The following is a 23,290-nucleotide window of genomic DNA, read 5'->3' on the forward strand; positions in this document are numbered from 1 at the left end:
TCCTCTGCACTCCCTCCAGGGCCAAAATATCCTTGCGCAGGTGCGGCGCCCTGAACTGAATAGTCCTGAACTGAACTGAATTTAGAACTGAATAGTCTCATTAACGATAGACAACATGGTTTTGTACAAGGGAGGTCAGGCCTCACAAATTTGGTTGAGTTTTTTGAGGAGGTGACAAAAATGATTGACGAGGGAAGGGCCGTGGATGTCATCTACATGGATTTTAGTAAAGCTTTTGACAAGGTCCCTAATGGCAAATTGGTGCAAAAGGTTAAATCTCACAGGATCAAAGGTGAGCTAACTAGATGGCTACAGAACTGGCTGGGCCATAGAAGACAGAGGAGGGGTCTTTTTCTGATTGGAGGTCTGTGACTATTGATATTCCGCAGGGCTCTGTACTGGGACCTCTGCTGTTTGTGATATATATAAATGATGTGGAAGAAGATGTAGCTGGTGTGATCAGTAACTGTGTGCAGTTTTGGGCGCCGCACTTACGCAAGGATATTTTGGCCTTGGAGGGAGTGCAGAGGAGGTTTACTAGGCTGATGCCAGAGTTGAGGGGGTTGAGCTATGAGGAGAGGCTGAATAAATTAGGCTTGTACTCGTTAGAGTTTAGAAGAATGAGGGGAGATCTCATTGAGACGTATAAGATGATGAATGGGATGGATAGGATAGAGGTGGAGAGACTCTTCCCGCTCAGAAAGGATAGTAGGACTAGGGGGCACAGCCTCAAGATAAAGGGGGGGCGGTTTAGAACAGAGTTGAGGAGGAACTTCTTCACTCAAAGGGTGGTGAATCTCTGGAATTCTCTGCCCGTTGAAGTGGTGGAGGCTACCTCGCTAAATATTTTTAAGACGCGGGTTGATGAGTTTTTGATAAGAGAGGGGATTAAGGGTTATGGGGAGAGGGCGGGAATGTGGAACTGAGCCACGACAGTTCAGCCATGATCTTATTGAATGGCGGGGCAGGCTCGAAGGGCTAGTTGGCCTACTCCTGCTCCTATTTCTTATGTTCTTATGTTCTTATGTAAGTTTGCGGATGGCACAAAGATTGCTGGAGTTGTGGATAGCGACGAACATTGTCAGAGAATACAGCAGGATATAGATACACTGGAAAATTGGGCAGAGAAATGGCAGATGGAATTTAATCCAGATAAATGCAAAGTGATACATTTTGGTAGATCTAATGTAGGGGGAGCTATACGATAAATGGCAGAACCATCAGGAATATAGACACACAGAGGGACCTGGGGGTGCAAGTCCACAGATCTTTGATGGTGGCAGCACAGGTGGAGAGGGTGATGAAGAAGGCATGTGGCATGCTTGCCTTTATTGGATGGGGCATAGAGTATAAAAGTTGGCATGATGTTGCAGTTATATAGAACGTTGGTTAGGCCACATCTGGAATCCTACGTCCAGTTCTGGTCGCCACACTACTGGAAAGACGAGGAGGCTTTGGAGAGAGTACAAAAAAGGTTAACCAGGGTGTTGCCTGTTATGGAGGGTCTTAGCTATGAGGAGAGATTGAGTAAAGTGAGAAAGACGGAATTTAAGGGGCGACCTAATAGGTTATAAAATTATGAAGGGCATAAATAGGGTGAACAGTTAGAAACTTTTTCCCAGGTTAGAAATGACAAACATAAGGGGTCACAAGTTCAAGGTTCAATACAGAAATGCGGGGACGTATTTTACACAGAGGGTGGTGGGGGCCTGGAATTCATTACCAAGCAAGGTGGTTGAGGGGGACATGCTGGGATCGTTTAAGACTTATCTGGATAGCCACATGAGCAGACTGGGAATAGAGGGATACAAACGGATGGTCTAGTTAGGAACACACGATCGGTGCAGGCTTGGAAGGCCAAAGGGCCTGTTCCTGTGCTGTATCGTTCTTTGTTCTAGAACATAGAATCATAGAACTGTACAGTGAAGAGGCCCTTCGGCCCATCAAGTCTGCACCAAACACAATCCCACCCAGGCCCTACCCCCATATCCCTACATATTATACCCACTAATCCCTCTAACCTAAGCATCCCAGGACACTAAGGGACAATTTCTTAGCATGGCCAATCAACCTAACCCACACATCTTTGGACTGTGGGAGGAAACCCGGAAGAAACCCACACAGACACGAGGAGAATGTGCAAACTCCACACAGACAGGGACCCAAGCCGGGAATCGAACCCAGGACCCTGGAGTTGTAGGAGTAGCAGTGCTAACCACTGTGCTACCGTGCTGCCCTAGTTTATTGCATTTACTGTTTGAGGGGGTTTGCTGTGAGATGTTTGGCTGCTGCGTTCCCGACATTCCAACTGTGACTACACTTCAGAAAGATTTCATTGGCTGTCGTGAGCCCTGACACATCCTGAGTTAGTGAAAGGCGCTATATTAATGCAAAGCCTTTCTTTTCCTTTGTTTCTTATTTGATGATCCCTTATGAGGTGAGAACAGGATCGAGCAGAGTTGTGACAGCTTCTACATTCAAATAGCCAGCAACACTCAGAGAGCCAAATGGTTATAGTGACAAGCTGCGGCCAGTGGAACTGGCTGATAGCAACAACTCAGCACTTTCAACCCAGAAAAGGTGAACTTAAAAAGTCTCTGAGCAAGGGGAGTGACACCAGTGTTTCAGAGTGGGCTCCAGGATGTGCTTATCAGCTGAGGATTGTAGGTCGCTGAACGGACAGTGATCGTTCAGAAATGACAGGACAGGAATGCTCAGAGGCTGCGTTATGGACACTGGCTAACTCGAGGATGTCCAGAAATTACTTACCTCCCTCCAGCTGATTTCTGAGGCCTAAAAAACACAAAACAAATTTTAAGTGTTAAATCAGATAAATTTTCAGTCTCAGTGTTCACAACGACAACCAAATTACAGGTGAGGGAGAGCAGGGAGTGAGAGAGACACAGGAAGACAGAGAAGCACAGAGAGGGGGAGATAGAGAATGAGATACACACAGAGAGGGGGACACAGGTGTGAGAAGATAGAGAAGGATAGAGAGAAAGAGACACATAGAGAACAGAGAGAGGGCAGACATGTCATCTGTCATGATATGATTGGTGGAAACATTATTTCTCAGAGAAACCCAGTCTCACTTGCAAGAGAGATGTGAAACCTTGTTATTTTTCTGCAGTTGATTTTCCTGGGGAGCTGGTTCATAATTCCAGTTCATACTGACACTTTTACCCTCCTCCAGTTCCATATCTTACCAATGTGTCTCTCTCTGATTCTAGTCTGCATACTGTGAACAGGAGATTGGAGAAAATCAACGTGAGAACTTCCAGCACTGATGGACTGAACAGTGATGGCAACTTTTGACATGAATGTGGGTGAGGGACTGACAAGGTATGGCTGGATGGCACATGTAGTTCACTAATACTGACAGTGAGTTAAATTGTTAAGAATGGAACATGCAGTCTTCGTGTCTGAGTGATTATGTTAAAGGTTCTGCAGCACCTTCAAATTGAAACAGGTTTCCTTCCCTCTAGTTTGCATGATCTTCTGGTCAAGGGAAACATTCGCAAGTACTGTTAGCAAAAGAACCAAACAGTTTGTGTAGATTGGATGTGAATGTGAGACAGGAATCAAGCTCAAAATTAACGACAGCAAGTTAGTTTTTCCCTAAACGACAGTAGGTTTTTACAACAATTACGATCACTTTAAATGATTCCAAATTTCTACAGACAATATTGAAGTTCTCAAATTGCCATAATGGGTTTAAACTCATTTACTCTGGATTATTAGTCTGAGTCTCTGGAACAGGTCTGTAATGTTATAACCATGGCATTAACATACACTAAATTTACATCAATTGGTCAAACTTATGAGCTGGGTAATTCAGATTATGATTATAACTGCAAAATGTCAACAACCATTCAAAGCTTGTAATTTAGTCTTGAACTAACTCCCTACATTATCTATTCAAATGTATGTGAGAGAAGGAAATACATAAAAATATTGAAAAGAAGAGCAGGAAGAGGCCATTTGGCCCTTCAGACCCACTCCACCATTCATTCTGATTATGGCTAATCATCAGATTCAATATCCTGATCCCTCCTCCCCCCCCCATATCCCTTTAGCTCTAACAGCTACATTGAATTCCTTCTTGAAATCATGTAATGTGTGATGGGAGAGAAATGGAGAGAGAGAGAAAGAGAGGGAATGGGCAGAAAGAATTCAAGTGGGAATCCAGCAGGCAGTTACAGATTTACAGACCAGAAAAAATTGGCAATATAAACAAAAAGAAAACACAGTAGCAGAACGAGTGTGTCGGGTTTTTAAATATCTTCACCTGTGATGTGACGGCTGGTCTGCCGTGAGGGAAGAATGGAAAATTGTAGTTAAGCAGCCTGTCATCTTTCAGGCAGTGTGTGTCTGGTTTACTGACGCTGTCCATTAAACACTGATTGGAGTAAAGCTGTTACTGGCCTTTTTACAAAGAGGAATTCTATGGGGAATGTCTGGAGACAAGATGAGTGCTAATTTTCAAATTCCTACATGATCCTTCCTCCTCCTCAAAGACCAAATTTCTTTGTTTATTTTGTCATTATTGCTGGTCCTGGGTCTAATCGTTACACTCCTACCTGTTCTAATCCCAGTGATGAAGCTTAAAACTGGAGTATAATCTTCTTATACTTTATAAACTGTTTATTTACAGGGACACACATTATAAAAATGCACCTCCAATCCCAACACCCATCATTTCTGCAGGATGTACAAACAAATCCCCAGTTAACACCCAGCAGCTGAACACTTAATATCAAATTAACACCAGCCTCTTCATTCAGTTCTCACCATCCTTTCTTTTGTTCTTAAAAGAAACTCTCTAAAAAGCCTTTCTTCTGTATCAGCTCACTGTTTGTTATTAAACTCCCGATTCAGCCTTCAACATAAAACAATTTGAGGCTTGCCTCTGTATATAGAGTTCTGTAGAATAGTAAATTCTTGCCGATTTGCACAACAAAAGCAGTGCAGTTGCTCACTATGTCTTTATTTTGCATTTCCATTTCTTATATTAACTAATTTCAAGACATTGAAATGATTATAGTGATTGTTATTGAAATTGATAATAAAAATCTTTACATTTTCTTGGACGGGCATGTCTATATACACAAGCTATAATAGTGACTGCATTGTGGACAAGTGTATTTTTAATATATTAATGCATTAAGTTTTGGTGAGGTTTCACCCTATAAACGAGGCAGCTGCTTCAACTAATTATGACCATGGTGTGCAGACTGATCCGTTAACACGTATGAGGATAACAAATAGGATCTTAAATTTTTTTTTCCAAAAAGCATTTTCAGATGCAGGAATATATTTTTATAAAGAGCCCTGGTCTGTTAGAGATTAAATATACCACTAATGAAATTTAAAAACAAACTTTATTTATATTAGTTTATGTTTGAAAATAACAGTGGCTGATGATTTTCATATCAAGTCTAAATGGTGTGGTTGACAATATTGAGAAAATGGAAAGACACACACACACACACACACACACACACACACACACACACACACACACACACACACACACACACACACACACACACACACACACACAGTAACGGAGAGACTCAAGAGCTAGGGAAGAGTCCTTACCTAAACTTGGTTTTTCGCACTGGCTGGAAACCTGGGACAGATTTGTATACATCATTGAGCTAAAATCAATAGATCAGAAGTCAGTCATAATATTAAACATTTATTGAATTACACAGCATTTATAGCATCATGGATCTGCCTAGTATCAGCAGGAATAAGAATTTAACAAGGTATGATGGGGTGTGATCTGTCCAGCAACAGGTGGAAATCGGCCTCGTGACAGCAGTAGCCAGCATTCAAAAAGGCAAGATGAGATGTGGCTTTCTTCGTAATGAAATTAACAGGCATCTAGACAGAACCAGGTGTAAAATGCCCTGTTAGTTGGAAACAGTTTACCTAGATGACGGAGAGGTCTGTGGGGTTATACACACGCTAATTCGAGAGATGCAGACAGCCAAATGTGCAGAATGAAGAATCAAAGAGGTAAAAATGGTATAATTGCCAGCACCTTCAGAAGTAGGCAGGTCAGTTTATATCTGTCAGTCTGAGAAGCCAGTCCATAACTCACATCCAGGAGAGCAAGCCCATATCTAAATCTTAAAGCTCGGGCTGTGCTGAAAACTCTGTAAAGGCGGTTTACATGTCTTCACTGGACCAGGAAAAGACACTCCCCAGATTTGATCCTCAACGTTGCATTATGTGGGTAACTGTAATCTTGATTTGACTTACAAATTGATTTAATTTAGATGTTTGGGAAGGGGGCAAGTCTTAAGGAGTTTGGGGATCGTAGGTATATTTCCTACATAAACTGTGTGTTTCTTGATTCATATACTTATTTGTATAGAATTTATAGAAACTCTACAGTGCAGAAGGAGGCCATTTGGCCCATCAAGTCTGCACTGACAACAATTCCACCCGAGGCCCTACCTGCACAACCCTGCACTTTTTAGAAAAAATTATTAGGGATAGGATTTATAGTTATTTGGAGTGTAATGAATTGATTAGAAATAGTCAGCATGGTTTTGTAGCGGGTAGGTCGTGCCTTACTAACCTTATTGAGTTTTTTGAGAAGGTGACCAAAGAGGTGGATGGGGGCAAGGCAGTTGATGTGGTATATATGGATTTTAGTAAGGCGTTCGATAAGGTTCACCATGGTAGGCTTCTGCAGAAAATGCAGATGTATGGGATTGTGGGTAATCTAGGAAGTTGGATCAGGAATTGGCTATCAGATAGGAGACAGAGGGTGGTGGTTGATGGTAAATATTCATCATGGAGTTCGGTTACGAGTGGTGTGCCTCAGGGATCTGTTTTGGGGCCACTGTTGTTTGTAATCTTTATTAATGATCTGGATGAGGGTATAGTTGGGTGGATTAGTAAATTTGCTGATGACACCAAAGTCGGAGGTGTGGTAGATTGTGAGGAAGGGTGTCGTAGTCTGCAGGGAGACTTAGATAGGTTGCAGAGCTGGGCCGAGAGGTGGCGGATGGAATTTAATGCGGAGAAGTGTGAGGTAATTCACTTTGGTAGGAGCAACAGATGTGTCGAGTATAGGGCTAACGGGAGGACTTTGAATAGTGTGGATGAACAGAGGGATCTAGGTGTATGTGTACATAGATCCCTGAAAGTTGGGAATCAAGTAGATAAGGTTGTTAAGAAGGCGTACGGTGTCTTGGCGTTTATTGGTAGGGGGATTGAATTTAGGAGTCGCAGCGTAATGTTGCAACTGTACACTACTCTGGTGCGGCCGCACTTGGAGTACTGTGTGCAGTTCTGGTCCCCACATTACAAGAAGGATGTGGAGGCTTTGGAGAGGGTGCAGAGGAGGTTTACTAGGATGTTGCCTGGTATGGTGGGGAGGTCCTATGAGGAGAGACTGAGGGATTTAGGGTTGTTTTCGTTGGAAAGAAGGCGGCTAAGAGGGGATCTTATTGAAACATATAAGATGATTAGAGGTTTAGACAGGGTGGATAGTGATAGCCTTTTTCCTCGGATGGAGAAAGCTAGCACGAGGGGGCATGGCTTTAAATTAAGGGGGGGTAGCTACAGGACGGATGTCAGGGGTAGGTTCTTTACTCAGTGGGTGGTGAGGGATTGGAATGCCCTGCCTGCTGCAGTTGTAAATGCGCCTAGTTTGGGGGCGTTTAAGAGATCTATGGATAGGTTTATGGACGAAAAGGGATTGGTATAGGCTAGTGGGTCATTGTTTTTGTAACTGGTCGGCGCAACATCGTGGGCCGAAGGGCCTGTTCTGCGCTGTAATGTTCTATGTTCTATGTTCTACCCTTCTAATCTCACTAACCTACACATTCTAGGACACTAAGGGGCAATTTAGCATGGCCAATCCACCTAACCCGCACATCTTTGGACTGTGGGAGGAAATGGGAGCACCCGGAGGAAACTCACGGAGACACGGGGAGAACGTGCAGACTCCACACAGACAGTGCCCCAAGCCAATTGAACGCAGGTCCCTGGAGCTGCAAGGCAGCAGCGCTAACCATTGTGCTGAGTCTTAGAGAAATGTAACTCTGTCTGCATGTATTTGTGTTTTCTTTAATTTAATAAACAGTCTTTAATAATTGTTAAATGACACCTGGGCTGGTTATTCTCACTGGGGTTTCACATGCCTCTCACACCATTCCAAAAACAAAACCATTCACCACCATGAACTGTTTCAAGTTGGCAAGTCAGGGAACACTTCAGCCTCTGATCTTAGGCAGCCTTCAAGACACACAATGCAGAATCGCCAAGTAGAGACTGATAGCCAAGTTCCACACACATGAGAACTGCCTTAACTGGGATCTTGGGTTCATGTCACACTATCTGTAACCCCCAGCATACTGTCTGGGTTTGCAAAATTCTACAAACTGTCCTGGCTTGAGACAATTCACACCTCTTTAACCCGACATTAACCCCCTCTCCACTCACACTGTTTGCACCTGTAAAGATTTGAATTCCAACTATTCTTCACACTCCAATCTGTAATTATCTTGCAGTTGTGTTTTTGCCTATATATGCTGTGAAACCTACCTGTCCACTCACCCGATGAAGGAGCAGAGCTTCGACAGCTCATGATTCCAAATAAACCTGCTGAACTTTAACCTGGTGTTGTGAGACTCCTTACTGTTTCAAGTTGGGAAACCCTCACAAATAACATCAGTGTGGTGTGTGACAATAACACAAAAAACAGTGCATTTGTCCAGCTGGCCAATGGCAGTGCTTTAGTTCCCCACAATCTTCCTCATCTCATCCCAAAAGCCTGTCTTCCAATTCCTTTATCTCTCATGTCCTTATCTTGCTTCCTTTTTGAATGCTCCACAAACTATTGCACCAGCCTGCCACTCCATAACATTGACGATATAACGATGCTGCACAGATACATCACCTCCAGCTGCACAAACCCAATATACACAAGCACCAATACTTCAGTTTCTCGGCAATTGCAGAGTTGATGTAAGTGATGGAGGGGTTATCATTTCTCACTTCTGATTTTCCTTCTATTCTTGTACTTACAGCATCAAAGAACATGGAGAATGGCTGCAGCCTGATTGTTTGGATTCTGCTGCTGTTGTGCTGTGCGTCTGTCAGTCCCGGTAGAATCAGCCATTGCAATTGGACAGCAGTGTTTCTCTGGTGTTCTAGTGCATTGGCCAAACATTGCAAGAGACAGTTTCCCCTAAATTTCACCTCCTAATTCTCTTCCTCCCTCTCAATGACAGATGCCAATATCTCAAGCAAATGTTCAGTCTGCACGAGTATCCCAAATTATTTAGTTGTAGTGAACAACATAACTGAGCCCAATTCTGTCCTCACCTCCACTAAACCTCACTGGAGGGTGATTAGGAACCAGAATCCAGAATTCCTTATCTCTCACCCAAACCCAAGGAGGGCCGATTGAGCTGCCTCCAGGAACTGCATTAGGAATGACTTCAGTCGTTCTGTCCTATATGATTTAGTGCTACACTTAGTACTACCATAATGTCAGGTAAAGTGGCACAGTGGTTAGAACTGTTGCCTCACAGCGCCAGGGACCCCGGTTCAATTCCGGCCTGGGGTTACTGTCTGTGTGGAGTTTGCATGTTCTCCTCGTGTCTGTGTGGGTTTGCTCTGGTTTCCTCCCAAAGACCAAAAATGTGCGGGTTAGGTAGAGTGTCCATGCTAAATTACCCATTAATGTCCTGAGATGTATAGGTTAGGTGGATTAGCCATGCTAAAATGCCCTTTTAGTGTCCAAAGATGTGTGGGTTTGGTGGATTGCAAGGAGTGATGGTATAAACAGTAAGAAGTCTCACAACACCAGGTTAAAGTCCAACAGGTTTATTTGGTAGCAAAAGCCACTAGCTTTCGGAGCGCTGCTCCTTCGTCAGGTAAGTGGGAGTTCAGTTCACAAACAGGGTATATAAACACACAAACTCAATTTACAGAATACTGATTAGAATGTGAATTTTTACAGGTAATCAAGTCTTAAAAGTACAGACAATGTGAATGGAGGGAGCGTTAAGCACAAGTTAAAGAGATGTGTATTGTCTCCAGACAGGACAGTTAGTGAGATTTTGCAAGCCCAGGCAAGTCATGGGGGTTACAGATAGTGTGACATGAACCCAAGATCCCTGTTGAGGCCGTCCTCATGTGTGCGGAACTTGGCTATTAGTCTCTGCTCAGCGACTCTGCGCTGTCGTGTGTCGTGAAGGCCGCCTTGGAGAACGCTTACCCAAAGATCAGAGGCTGAATGCCCACGGCTGCTGACCTTTGATCTGGACCTTCAGAGAACCCTCCTTGCTCTCATCCCACATACTGCCTGTGTTGGAGATCTTTACTGCCTTCCGAAGATACACAAGGCAAACACACCCAGTCGTCCCATCGTATCGGGCAGTGGGACCCTGTGTGAGAACCTCTCTGGTCACGTCGAGGGCATCCTGAAACCCATTGCACAAAGAACCCCCAGCTTCTGTCACGACACTATGGACTTCCTACAGAAACTCAGCGCACGTGGAGCAGTTGAACCAGGAAAACTCCTCGTCACAATCGATGTCTCGGCACTCTACACCAGCATCACCCACGATGGCGGCATTGCTGCAACTGCCTCAGTACTCAACACCGACAACTGCCAGTTTCCAGATGCAATTTTACAAACTCATCCGCTTCATCCTGGACCACAATGTCTTCACCTTCAACAACCAGTTCTTCATCCAGTCACATGGAACAGCCATGGGGACCAAATTCACACTTCAATATGCCAACATCTTCATGCACAGGTTAGAGTATGACTTCTTCAACTGATGCTATGCACTAGATACATTGATGACATTTTCTTCCTTTGGCCTCATGGTGAACAATCACTGAAACAACTACATGATGACATCAACAAGTTCCATCCCACCATCAGATTCACCATGGACTACTCTCCGGAATCGGTTGCATTCTTGGACACATGCATCTCCATTAAGGACGGTCACCTCAGCACCTCACTGTACCGCAAGCCTATGGATAACCTCACAATGCTCCACTTCTCAGTTTCCATTCTAACCATGTTAAAGAAGCCATCCCCTACGGACAAGCCCTCAGTATACACAGGATTTGCTCAGATGAGGAGTATTGCAACAGACACCTCCAGATGCTGAAAGATGCTCTCATAAGAACAGGATATGGCGCTTGACTCATCGATCGATAGTTCCGACACGCCACAACGAAAAACCACACCAACCTCCTCAGAAGACAAACACGGGACACGGTGGACAGAGTACCCTTTGTCGTCCAGTACTTCCCCGGAGCAGAGAAGCTATGATATCTTCTCTGGAGCCTTCAACATGTCATTGATGAAGACAAACATCTCGCCAGGGCCATCCCCACACCCCCACTTCTTGCCTTCAAACAACCAAACAACCTCAAACAGACCATTGTCCACAGCAAACTACCCAGCCTTCAGGAGAACAGTGACCACAACACCACACAACCCTGTCACAGCAACCCCTGCAAGACATGCCAGATCATCGACATGGATGACATCATCACCCACCAGGTACACGGCATATACTCTTGCAACTCAGCCAACATTGTCGACCTGATACGCTGCAGGAAAGGATGTCCCGAAGCATGGTACATTGGGGAGACCATGCAGACGCTACGACACCAGATGAATGAACATCGCTCGACAATCACCAGGCAAGACACCTTCTGGTTGGGGAAAACTCCAGTGGTCACAGGCATTCGGCCTCTGATCTTCAGGTAAGCGTTCTCCAAGGCGGCCTTCACGACACATGACAGCGCAGAGTCACTGAGCAAAGACTGATAGCCAAGTTCCGCACACATGAAGACAGCCGCAACCAGGACCTTGGGTTCACGTCACACTATCTGTAATCCCCACAACTTGACTGGACTTGCAAAATCTCACTAACTGTCCTGTCTGGAAACAATACACATCTCTTCAACCTGTGCTTAAAGCTCTTTCCACTCACATTGTCTGTACCTTTAAGACTTGATTACCTGTAAAGACTCATATTCCAACCATTATTTTATAAATTGAGATTGTGTCTTTATATGTCCTGTTTGTGAACAGAACTCCCACTCACCTGATGAGGGAGCAGCACTCCGAAAGCTAGTGGCTTTTGCTATCAAATAAACCCGTTGGACTTTAACCTGTTGTTGTGAGACTTCTTACTGTGTTTACCCCAGTTTAACGCTGGCATCTCCACATCGTGATGGTATAGGACAGGGAGTGGGCATGGGTAGATGCTCTGTTGTAGAGTAGGTACAGATTCAGTGGGCTGAATGGCTCCCTCTGCACTGTAGACATTCTTGATTCTATGTATTAAAGATGGAATCACACTCAAAGGAATTTTATGCATACACAAATATTAATCCATCTGTATACTCTTGTCAACTTTTTCCATTCTAAATTACGATGGTCACAGTTACAATGTAAATGGCACATGTAAACATGTCTCCAGTTTGTACAGACAGTTTGCATTATAAATTGGGACATATCATGGATAATAAAACCGAAGGAAGATTGTGTAATTTTGAAATGGGAATTGAGACATTGTGAATAAGACCACAGGAGATTGACTAATGTTAGAGAATAAAACAGAATTTTAATACATTGTGAGAAACTTTGAAAAAAGCTTTCTTCTTGTGTTTGGATTAGCTGCAAGAAATTTGTTTTTAAACAGTGGAAAGTGCACGTTGGACGGAGAGTCTTAAAACAAGAGATGGCAGAATGAGAAGAGTGGATTAGAGCATACACCGCACGCAGTCCTGAGGAGCAGATTGTCACATGTCGGTGCGCATACTTACATTCTCCTCCACCTTCAGCCGCAGTTGATTAAACTCTGGTGAGTCCGGCTTTCTCAGCTCATCATTGAATATTCGGGCTGCTCGCAGGGAGAGGTTGTACGGAACTGAGAGTGAAAAGTGGAACAGGGTCAGGAAACTCTGGTAAAGTTTCAAAATTCAATAAGGAAAGCAAATTGGACAGAATCATCTGTGACTGTGTTAAAAGACTTCAGTCTCACTTCCTTTAAGCAGTCTCACAACACTAGGTTAAAGTCCAGAGGTTTATTTGGAATCACGAGCTTTCGGGGTGCTGCTCGTTCATCGGGTGAGTGGAGGATTTCCACCGACCTGATGAAGGAACAGTGCTCCGAAAGCTTGTGATTCCAAATAAACCTGTTGGACTTTAACCTGGTGCGCACTGTGCACATCCCAGTCCAACGCTCAGTCTCCATATCCTTCCTTTAGTGTCACATTCCAACCATGTCACCCCCACTCTGACAGAACACAATTTGGTTTGTTGGGCTAACTCTTCTGTCCCGATTACTCACCTTTCATTTGAAAATACAAAGACTGGCAATGGTGAGGGATCAGTTCAGTTAATTAAGGAATTTTTCTTTAGAAGTGATGAGCAAACATGGAAATATTCATGCCCATATTTGGGGGAGTTTGTTCAAAGGACAAAATAAAACACCTTCCTTATTGCCTTAGCAATGCTGAGTGTTAGGGGCTCTGTTGTGTTGAGGTGGTTGTGAAGGAGGTGGTCACATTAAGTGGCCGTGAGTTAAGTCATTTGATACTCCAAGCAACAATGGAATAATTTAACACAGTCTAAGGATTGACCCTGAGTCCAGCTTAACCTCATTCAGACTGGGAATCTGCACTGAAACACTAAACAGGGATGTAAGTTCAACAGGCTTCACTAAGGTGGAAGGAGTCCTTCTGGTAGAGATATTAGATTGTCCCACAGCATGAGGTTTGATTTAAGACTCGCCTCTTGTGCCGTTGAACCAGTATATTACTGGACATGAAATGGGTAAGACATAAAGCCAGGTATAACTTGTTCTTTTCCTCTGTGACTGTAAATCTTCCAGTAGTATTTTAAGATGTACAGCATGGCTCAATCCTACTCCTGCTGGGAGATTAAAAATGGGGAAACTACGAAACAAAAGCGCTGGCAATAGTGATAGTGGCAAACATTGCACAGCTCCCACATTTCTGGCTTTTGGAATTCCGTTGGCTGTGCAGCATTGAAAAATATTTGCCGATCCGAATCCATTGCTCCTCCTGTGCTCCTTTCATTCAGCCTCTTGTTCCACTTCTGGTCGCTGTGCTTTCAACATCCCCAAGCCCAAAATGCTCCAACTCTTCATCTCTCTCATCTTTTAAGATGGTCCTTAAAAGCTAACTCTTTGATCTAACTTTTGACAATGTCGTTTGTGAACTGATGTCAATTTTTGACTGGTTTTGCTGCTGTGAAGCATCTTGGAACATTTTACAGTGTTAAAGGTGCTATATAAATGTAAGTTCTAGTCCATGCATGACATAGGCTAGCATGGAAATCCCAAAGGGCTCTTTTAACAGGGAAAAGACCAAAATGCCATTTTTTAAACCATTATCAACGTTAGCAGCCCTTTCCATTCAAAAGTGCTCACAGCCTCCTCAATACTCACTAGTGTCATTGGGGTTGGTCACCTGATACCGTTTAGCTGCCTCTCTGTGCACATTATCCGTCACCTTCCACCTTACGACGTCCGTTCCAACTGGCTTGTTTGTCCGTATCATTGGTGTGTCCAGGTAGGCGAGATTGCTTTGACGCAGCATGTAGCGATCTTCCTTAAACCCAACCTTGGTACCTGGAAGTGAAACCACAGTGACCAGAGATTGAATCTGTAATTCAGAGGTTAAGGGGTGACCCTACTGAAGTGTTTAATATTATTAAGGATAGAATTAAATAGAAAAGGCCATTCAGCCCAGCCAGTGAGATACTATAAAACTATTTCCTTTGGTAGGGGTTTGAAGAATAAAGGGAAATAACCCAGAGCAGTTCAGGGATGCTATCAAGGAACAATCTCTTCCTAAAAGGCTGTAAGGGTGAATTGGAGCTTTTATGATTGAAGCAAATAGATTTTTGTGGCTGTGGGCAACAAGGGATAAAGAACAAATACAGTTCTGTGGAGTTGAAATACAGATCAATCAGTGAAAAAACTTGAGGGGCTTAAATTGCTCCATCAAAACACGTATTAAAAGTTCATTTTTCTGAGTGATTGGATGAGTTTGGTTTACACGGTACTTGCCGCAGTCTTTTGTAACCCAATACTGGAACAAAGCCTGAATTAGATCCAGGTTGCTTATCCACCTTTTCCAGATAGGTACCCTAGACAGCTGCAGGGCATTCTAACCAACATGGTCCGTTGTAGTGTGGCATGAACGTAGAAATGTCCTAATGTTGGCAAGTGCGAGGTGGTCCACTTTGGTAGGAATAATGGTAGGAAGGATTATTACTTACGTGGCGAAAAACTGCAGCGTGCGACGGTGCAGAGGGACCTCGGGGTCCTTGTGCATGAGTCGCAAAAACCCAGCCTGCAGGTGCAGCAGGTGGTCAGGAAGGCGAATGGGATGCTGGCCTTCATCGCGAGGGGGATTGAATATAAAAGTAGGGAGGTCTTGCTGCAGCTGGTTAGGGCATTGGTGAGGCCGCAGCTGGAATACTGTGTGCAGTTTTGGGCGCCATACTTACGCAAGGATATTTTGGCCTTGGAGGGAGTGCAGAGGAGGTTTACTAGGCTGATGCCGGAGTTGAGGGGGTTGAGCTATGAGGAGAGGCTGAATAAACTAGGCTTGTACTCGTTGGAGTTTAGAAGAATGAGGGGAGATCTCATTGAGACGTATAAGATGATGAATGGGATGGATAGGATAGAGGTGGAGAGACTCTTCCCGCTCAGAAAGGACAGTAGGACTAGGGGGCACAGCCTCAAGATAAAGGGGGGCCGGTTTAGAACGGAGTTGAGGATGAACTTCTTCACTCAAAGGGTGGTGAATCTCTGGAATTCTCTGCCCGTTGAAGTGGTGGAGGCTACCTTGCTAAATATTTTTAAGACGCGGGTTGATGGGTTTTTGATAAGAGAGGGGATTAAGGGTTATGGGGAGAGGGCGGGAATGTGGAACTGAGCCACGACAGATCAGCCATGATCTTATTGAATGGCGGGGCAGGCTTGAAGAGCTAGATGGCCTACTCCTGCTCCTATTTCTTATGTTCTTATGAACCTTTCAGCGCCTGTTTTACATCTAATCCAACTTCTAGGCCAAAGATTCTTCACAACCTGATTGTAATTAATTTGATTTCTCAAATCGGTGATTATACAAGATTGCGATTACCTGCAGCACAACAGGGCAGCATTGCACAGCATGGCAACCTGGCACAGCAAGCCTGGAGAGAGAGAGAGAGAGAGAGTCAACATTAGCCACATTAACCTTTCATAAATTGGACTCTTGCTCACAACACTTTGTAACAGTCAAAAAAACTCAATTCTTGTTGGGAAGTTAAACAAATAGAACAGACCTGGGACAATCCCAACCTGATCTCAGAGACGGAAACCAGCTCCATCTCCATCCAACCCCAATTCCGAAGCCCAGTTTACAAACCAGAGCTCAACCCTGACCTGAGCGCCAATGCTAATTCTGAGGCCCAATCCCCTAATGTGACAATTCATGATCAAGGCCATTGTCTGAAGATGGTTTGCCCCAATTCCACCGAGTCTGACACAATACCAAGTTAGAGTAAATTCTTCTGGGGCTGCAGTCAGTCTGATATGTGATGCATCAAGACAGGTGGCACCCAATGCGGAGGCTGTCAGGATTTATTCAAACACTGTAACCAGCCAGGCCCAGTACAGTTTACACAAAAGCTCAGTCCTCTCCTCACTGTACAGTAACCCCACTGGGAGTAGTGACTCACCCGAAAGCAGGCACAGTATTTCCAGCAGAGCAACAACAGGAGACCCAACAACAACATCAGGAATATGATCAGTGGAATGAGCCAAAGGAAGCCTCCCGGGGGACAGTCTGCAAGAGGAGAATGAAACCAGACATTAGGGATAACACACTGCCATCAGCTGCAAGTTCCCCTCCAAGTCACACACCATCCTGACTAACACGGAAATATATCATTGTTCCTTCACTGTCACTGGGTTAAAATCCTGGAATTCTCTCTCTAACAGCACTATGAGTATACCTATGCCAGGCAGACTCCAGTGGCTCAAGAAGGTAGCTCACCGCTACCTTCTCAAGAACAAATAGGGATGGACAATAAATACTGGATTTCCCAGAGATGCTCACATTCCATGAATTAATAAAAAGTAAGTAAGGACATGGATCAACACAAGCCTAAGTAGATATCAGAAACTCTCTTTCTCTTACACATACCCATGGCAGATGCAGTATAATGTGAATAAGTGTGAAGGTATCCACTTTGGTAAGAAAAACAGAATGGCAGAGTATTATTTAAATGGTGATAGATTGGGAAACGTTGATGTACAAAGTGACCTTGGTGACCTAGTGCACCAGTCACTGGAAGCAAACAATACGTTGGACTCCATTGCAAGAGGGCTTGAGTACAGGAACAAGGATGTCTTACTGCAGCTGCACAGGGCCTCGGTGAGACACACTTGGGGTATTGTGTGTAGTTTTGATCTCCTTATTGAAGAAAGGATATACTTACCGTAGAGGGAGTGTAATGATTGTTCACCAGGCTGATTCCTGGAATGGTAAGATTGTAAAATGAGGAGAGATTGGGTTGATTGGATCTGTAATTACTGGAGTTTAGTGGAACGTGAGGGGATCTCATTGGAATGTATAAAATTCTGACAAGGCTGAACAGACTGGAGGCAGACTGGCTGCAAGGTCTAGGACAAGGGGTCACAGTCTCAGGGAACAGGGTGAGCCATTTGGGACTGAGATGACGAGAAACGTCTTTACTCAGAGGGACAGTGAACCTATGAAATTCTCCACCACAGAAAGCTGTGGAGGCCAAGCCACTGAATATATTTAAGAAGAAAATAGATTTCTAGACTCTAAAAATATCAATGAGTATGAGGAGAGCACGGGATTATGATGTTGAGATAGAGGATTAGCCATGACCATACTGAATGGTGGAGCAGATTTGAAGGGTCTGTTTCTAAGGGAAATTGGGAGTATTCCTTCACCCAGTGAGGAACTGAGTTATAACTGAAAGACACAGAATGGAACAGAGTGATCGGGGGTCAGCGAGGAATTGGAGCCGTTTCCAGAGAGAGAACGGACTGAGCTAGGGATTCTCAAACTGGGTTCTGCAGATCCCTGGGGTTTCTTTGGAGACTCCAGGAGGCTCCGTAATGGGCCAGGCTGATATATAAACTCTGAAACTGCACATCCAACCAGAGTCCGGTTTCTTCCTGCATTAGCTGCTGATTGGCTGACTAGTGATCCTATGAGCAGCTGGTGCAGTCAGAAACCAGTCTCTGGATGAGTTGGAAACAGCGAGAAATAAATCCTCATAGTTCCTGGCCAGGGTGAGAGTGAGGAAGAGAGCAGACAGTGGAACAGGGAGTGCAGCAGCTGCAGGGGAGGGAGGGGAAGCAGCTGGTAGGCGTCAGCCATAGAGCAATAGGGAGAGAAGTGAGTATGTGTGATAACTTCAGCCAGGTTAAGGAGGTTGGCTCGCTGATGGGTCTAATTGATGGCTAAATCAGGGAGCCTTATATTCCTTATTTAAAGCAGGTGTGTCAGACTCCCAGGCTGCATTCAGCAGGAGTAACCAGTACAGCTTGCTGTGTACAGATGTCTGTAACAAGAAGTAACTTGGTGATGGGAGGTTTGCCTCCTTGGAGTTATTGCACTGTGTAAGAGTGTGAGTGTGAATCCTGCTGTCAGTAGCACTCTGAATATTAAACAAATCAGAGAGCAAAATAAGCAGCATCACTCCTCCCAATAAAATAACAAAAGTAAAATTATTTGCTGAATGAGAGAACTTTTAATTATAATAAATGTATACATATAAGAAATAGAAAAGACTTTTATAATTTTGTATTTCTTGTACCAGTTGTACAAGTAAGCTATTTTTTGTGGTTTAACTCTTACCATAATAAGAATGTTTTTTGGGAATTCTGTCAGTAATCACAGGAGATTAAAAGGATTCTGTGGCTGGAAAAGTTTGGAAAATCCTAGACTGAGGGATATGGTGAGAAGAGACTGGGTGAATCGTGCAGAGTACTCGCACCGATATGGTAGGGAAAATCCTTTCCTTTCCTGCCACAAACCTTGATGGTTTGATGAACAATGTTCTTCCTGCATCTTTTGATCAGAAGGTAGGAATTGTTCAGCAAGGTCCATCTCGTTCACCTTGCCCTTCCTGGTAGTTAAATATTAAACTGATAATAGAGCTGTTGGCTAATCGTAACAATTGATTTCTGTTAATGAACCTACAATGGATTCAGACGTGAGCAAAACCATGGTGAAGAGCTTTGGAAATCCAAGAACAGCTGCTCCTCACAAGCTGATCCACTCACCACACATCCCATCTCAAATCACTCACATAAACGCTGTCCTCATTCTCAATTTATCAGAGTCAAGAAACAAATGTTGAAATTTCAGGTATATTTCTGACGTACCTTTCTTTTTCAGCACCTGTGTGTAAGTACTGTTGCTATTTGGGAGCATTTCCACTGTGTAATAAAACGTGCAGTCATCTTCCTCATCTCGGAATTCACAGCGTTCTGTCACCTCCTTTTCTGTAGCGACAAAATAAGTTCAAAGCATGAGTACGGATGCTTGAATCTGACACTTTTTTTAGTGTTGGAGTGCCGCACTTGACAGCTTGTAGGTTCAAATCCCATTCCAGAAAGCTGAATCCACCATCTCAGCCAATGTTCCAGCACAGCACTGAGGGAGCACCTCACTGAGGGAGCACCTCACTGAGAGAATACCACACTGAGGGAGCACCATACTGAGGGAGCACCTCACTGAGGGAGCACCTCACTGAGAGAGTACCTCACTGGGGGAGCACCTCACTGAGGGATTACCACACTGAGGGAGCACCACACTGAGGAAGTACTACACTGAGGGAGCACCTCACTGAGAGAGCACCTCACTGAGAGAGCACCACACTGAGGGAGCACCTCACTGAGGGAGCACCTCACTGAGGGAGCACCACACTGAGGGAGCACCTCACTGAGGGAGCACCACACTGAGGGAGTACTACACTGAGGAAGTACTACACTGAGGGAGCACCTCACTGAGGGAGCACCTCACTGAGAGAGCACCACACTGAGGGAGCACCTCACTGAGGGAGCACCTCACTGAGGGAGCACCACACTGAGGGAGCACCTCACTGAGGGAGCACCACACTGAGGGAGTACTACACTGAGGGAGCACCTCACTGAGGGATTACCACACTGAGGGAGCACCTCACTGAGGGAGTACTACACTGAGGGAGCACCACACTGAGGGAGCACCTCACTGAGGGAGCACCTCACTGAGGGAGCACCTCAGTGAGGGAGTACCACACTGAGGGAGCACCACACTGAGGGAGCACCACACTGAGGAAGTACTACACTGAGGGAGCACCTCACTGAGAGAGTACCTCACTGAGGGAGCACCTCACTGAGGGAGTACTACACTGAGGGAGCACCTCACTGAGGGATTACCACACTGAGGGAGCACCTCACTGAGGGAGTACCTCACTGACAGAGCACCACACTGAGGGAGCACCACACTGAGGGAGCACCTCACTGAGGGAGTACCTCACTGAGAGAGCACCTCACTGAGAGAGCACCACACTGAGGGAGCACCTCACTGAGGGAGCACCTCACTGAGAGAGCACCTCACTGACAGAGTACCTCACTGAGGGAGCACCATACTGAGGGAGCACCTCACTGAGGGAGCACCTCACTGAGAGAGTATCTCACTGAGGGAGCACCTCACTGAGGGAGCACCTCACTAAGGGATTACCACACTGAGGGAGCACCACACTGAGGGAGTACTACACTGAGGGAGCACCTCACTGACAGAGTACCTCACTGAGGGAGTACCACACTGAGGGAGTACTACACTGAGGGAGCACCTCACTGAGAGAGTACCTCACTGAGGGAGCACCTCACTGAGGGATTACCACACTGAAGGAGCACCACACTGAGGGAGTACTACACTGAGGGAGCACCTCACTGAGGGATTACCACACTGAGGGAGCACCTCACTGAGCGAGTACCTCACTGAGGGAGCACCACACTGAGGGAGCACCTCACTGAGGGAGCATCTCACTGAGGGAGCACCTCAGTGAGGGAGTACCACACTGAGGGAGCACCACACTGAGGGAGCACCTCATTGAGGGAGCACCACACTGAGGGAGCACCACACTGAGGGAGCACCACACTGAGGGAGTACTACACTGAGGGAGCACCTCACTGACAGAGTACCTCACTGAGGGAGTACCACACTGAGGGAGTACTACACTGAGGGAGCACCTCACTGAGAGAGTACCTCACTGAGGGAGCACCTCACTGAGGGATTACCACACTGAGGGAGCACCACACTGAGGGAGTACTACACTGAGGGAGCACCTCACTGAGGGATTACCACACTGAGGGAGCACCTCACTGAGGGAGTACCTCACTGAGGGAGCACCACACTGAGGGAGCACCTCATTGAGGGAGCATCTCACTGAGGGAGCACCTCAGTGAGGGAGCACCACACTGAGGGAGCACCACACTGAGGGAGTACCTCATTGAGGGAGTACCTCACTGCTGGACTTTCCGGATGAAATGTTCAACCAACGCTTGATCCGTCCTCCCAGGTGGATTCCGTGGCAACGCGGGAAGAGGTGCCTCCAGTGCCTTGCATCATTCATCCCTCTAAATGCAGAGTTGTTGCTCAGTCACAGTATTCAGTGTTTGTGAGATTGTGCTGTGTGTAAATTTAGCAGCCTCCTTTCCCTGTGTGATAACATTGAGCAAACTTCACAGCGAGGATAAAGCACTTCAGAACTTTGTGTTCAAAGATCACAAAGGGAAACGGCAAAACGTATCGTATAATGTTGATTGAGATGACAGCTGTAAATCCAAGGAGCACATGTGTAACAAGGAGGTTATGAATAGGAAGGAAATTTTGGAGAATTTCCTGAAGTTAATGATAATAATGTATTGGAATACAGAGGGAGATCCCAGTGGCTAATGCAGATCACTGGGTGATGTCGAGAGGAGACTGGGACTCGAAAGTGAACGTGTTTTTCCAATATTTCAGTGTGCTTTAACTGACCTGGTTTTAGCTCGTCCACAAACTCGAATACGTTAGTGCATTTCTTACAATTCTTCCCCTTCATCTCCCCAGTATTCCAGGCCTGGCACTGAACGCAGGTGCGGAGATTCTCACACAGTCCTAGCTGCAAGAGATGGTGAAGGGAACAGCCTGTGTTACAGACAGACATAGACTTGCTCCTGAATATCAAGCAAGTTGCTCAGTGGAAATTTCATGGAGCCCAGAGTGCCAATTTTAACCCCCAATCCATAGTGAGAATGGACAGTGGGGTGCAGGGAAGGATTTAAATCAGGAACAATATCCATATGCCTGTGTTCCCCATGCACTCCTGCCCACTGCCACTGTAACTCAACGGAGATGAGGGAATTGTAACTGTGCAGGCACCAGGAGCTTGACGCCATCATTTGGACCCTGAGGTAATTTTCACTCAGGGTTACATATCTGGGGATGCTTGAAACCTGACAACAAATAGGGTCAGGGTTTGAGAAATTATTTAAAGATTCCTTCATGGGCAAGAATGTTCCTCCAGGCCCCACATGGAAATCGAGAGCTTCCTTTGGCCAAGCTTCTGAAATGGTTTTCCCAGGAAAATAGTAGATTTCCTCTTCCCATGTCTTACTGGTGGGGGCTGGCTTCCTGCTGAAAGCTTCACATGTACAAATAATAACCCATTGCCCTGGAAAGTAGACTACGGTCACAGTAAGGTCAGGGTGTAGGGAGAAATCTGATGAAAGTCTACCTCAGCAGACATCTTAACATCATTGTCTGTCCTTAGTGGGGATTCACTCCTCAAAATACTTGTCTGACAAAGTAACCTACAGTCACTAAAGTCCACCCTCTGTTTTCATCATTTTCACTCATGCAATGATATGTGCTAGTGTTGTATTTAATATTTAAGGGGAATGCTTTAAAAATCAGCTTTATTCTACAGCCAGTCAGTATGTCTGGACGGCATGTAGCTCAGATGCTGGGAGAGCAGGATAATTACTCATTTTAGCCTTAAGTGCTATTTTAAGTGCAGCTAATGGACTTCTTTTTATTTAAGTTCCCCTAAGACTTCTGACTAGGTTGATAGGCAGGGTCAGATAATAACTTGGTTTATGTGCAGAGAGTAAGGAGATTTTGAAGAAATACAGGTTTGCAGTTCAATCTGGGAAGCTGCTGAAGAGAGAAGTCTATCAGTTAAAACAATTTA

General features: G+C 45.1%; 1 protein-coding gene across 3 annotated transcripts in view; it reads right to left on the reverse strand.

Moving 5' to 3' along the window:
• The window catches only part of itgb4 (integrin, beta 4), a 116,856-nt gene that overhangs the window by 43,045 nt on the left and 50,521 nt on the right, over positions 1-23,290 (reverse strand). For all 3 annotated transcript variants that reach the window (XM_080209145.1, XM_080209146.1, XM_080209147.1), the window contains exons 16-23: positions 22,096-22,219; positions 19,455-19,574; positions 16,766-16,872; positions 16,186-16,237; positions 14,481-14,663; positions 12,832-12,935; positions 5,602-5,660; positions 2,770-2,793 (exon numbers count right to left, since the gene is read on the reverse strand). In XM_080209145.1, the coding sequence (XP_080065271.1) occupies positions 2,770-2,793; positions 5,602-5,660; positions 12,832-12,935; positions 14,481-14,663; positions 16,186-16,237; positions 16,766-16,872; positions 19,455-19,574; positions 22,096-22,219 (773 nt within the window). The remainder of the gene's footprint in view (positions 1-2,769; positions 2,794-5,601; positions 5,661-12,831; positions 12,936-14,480; positions 14,664-16,185; positions 16,238-16,765; positions 16,873-19,454; positions 19,575-22,095; positions 22,220-23,290) is intronic.

Source organism: Carcharhinus amblyrhynchos, chromosome 21, assembly GCF_965287045.1.
Source record: "Carcharhinus amblyrhynchos chromosome 21, sCarAmb.v2.hapA, whole genome shotgun sequence".
NCBI lineage: Eukaryota > Metazoa > Chordata > Chondrichthyes > Carcharhiniformes > Carcharhinidae > Carcharhinus > Carcharhinus amblyrhynchos.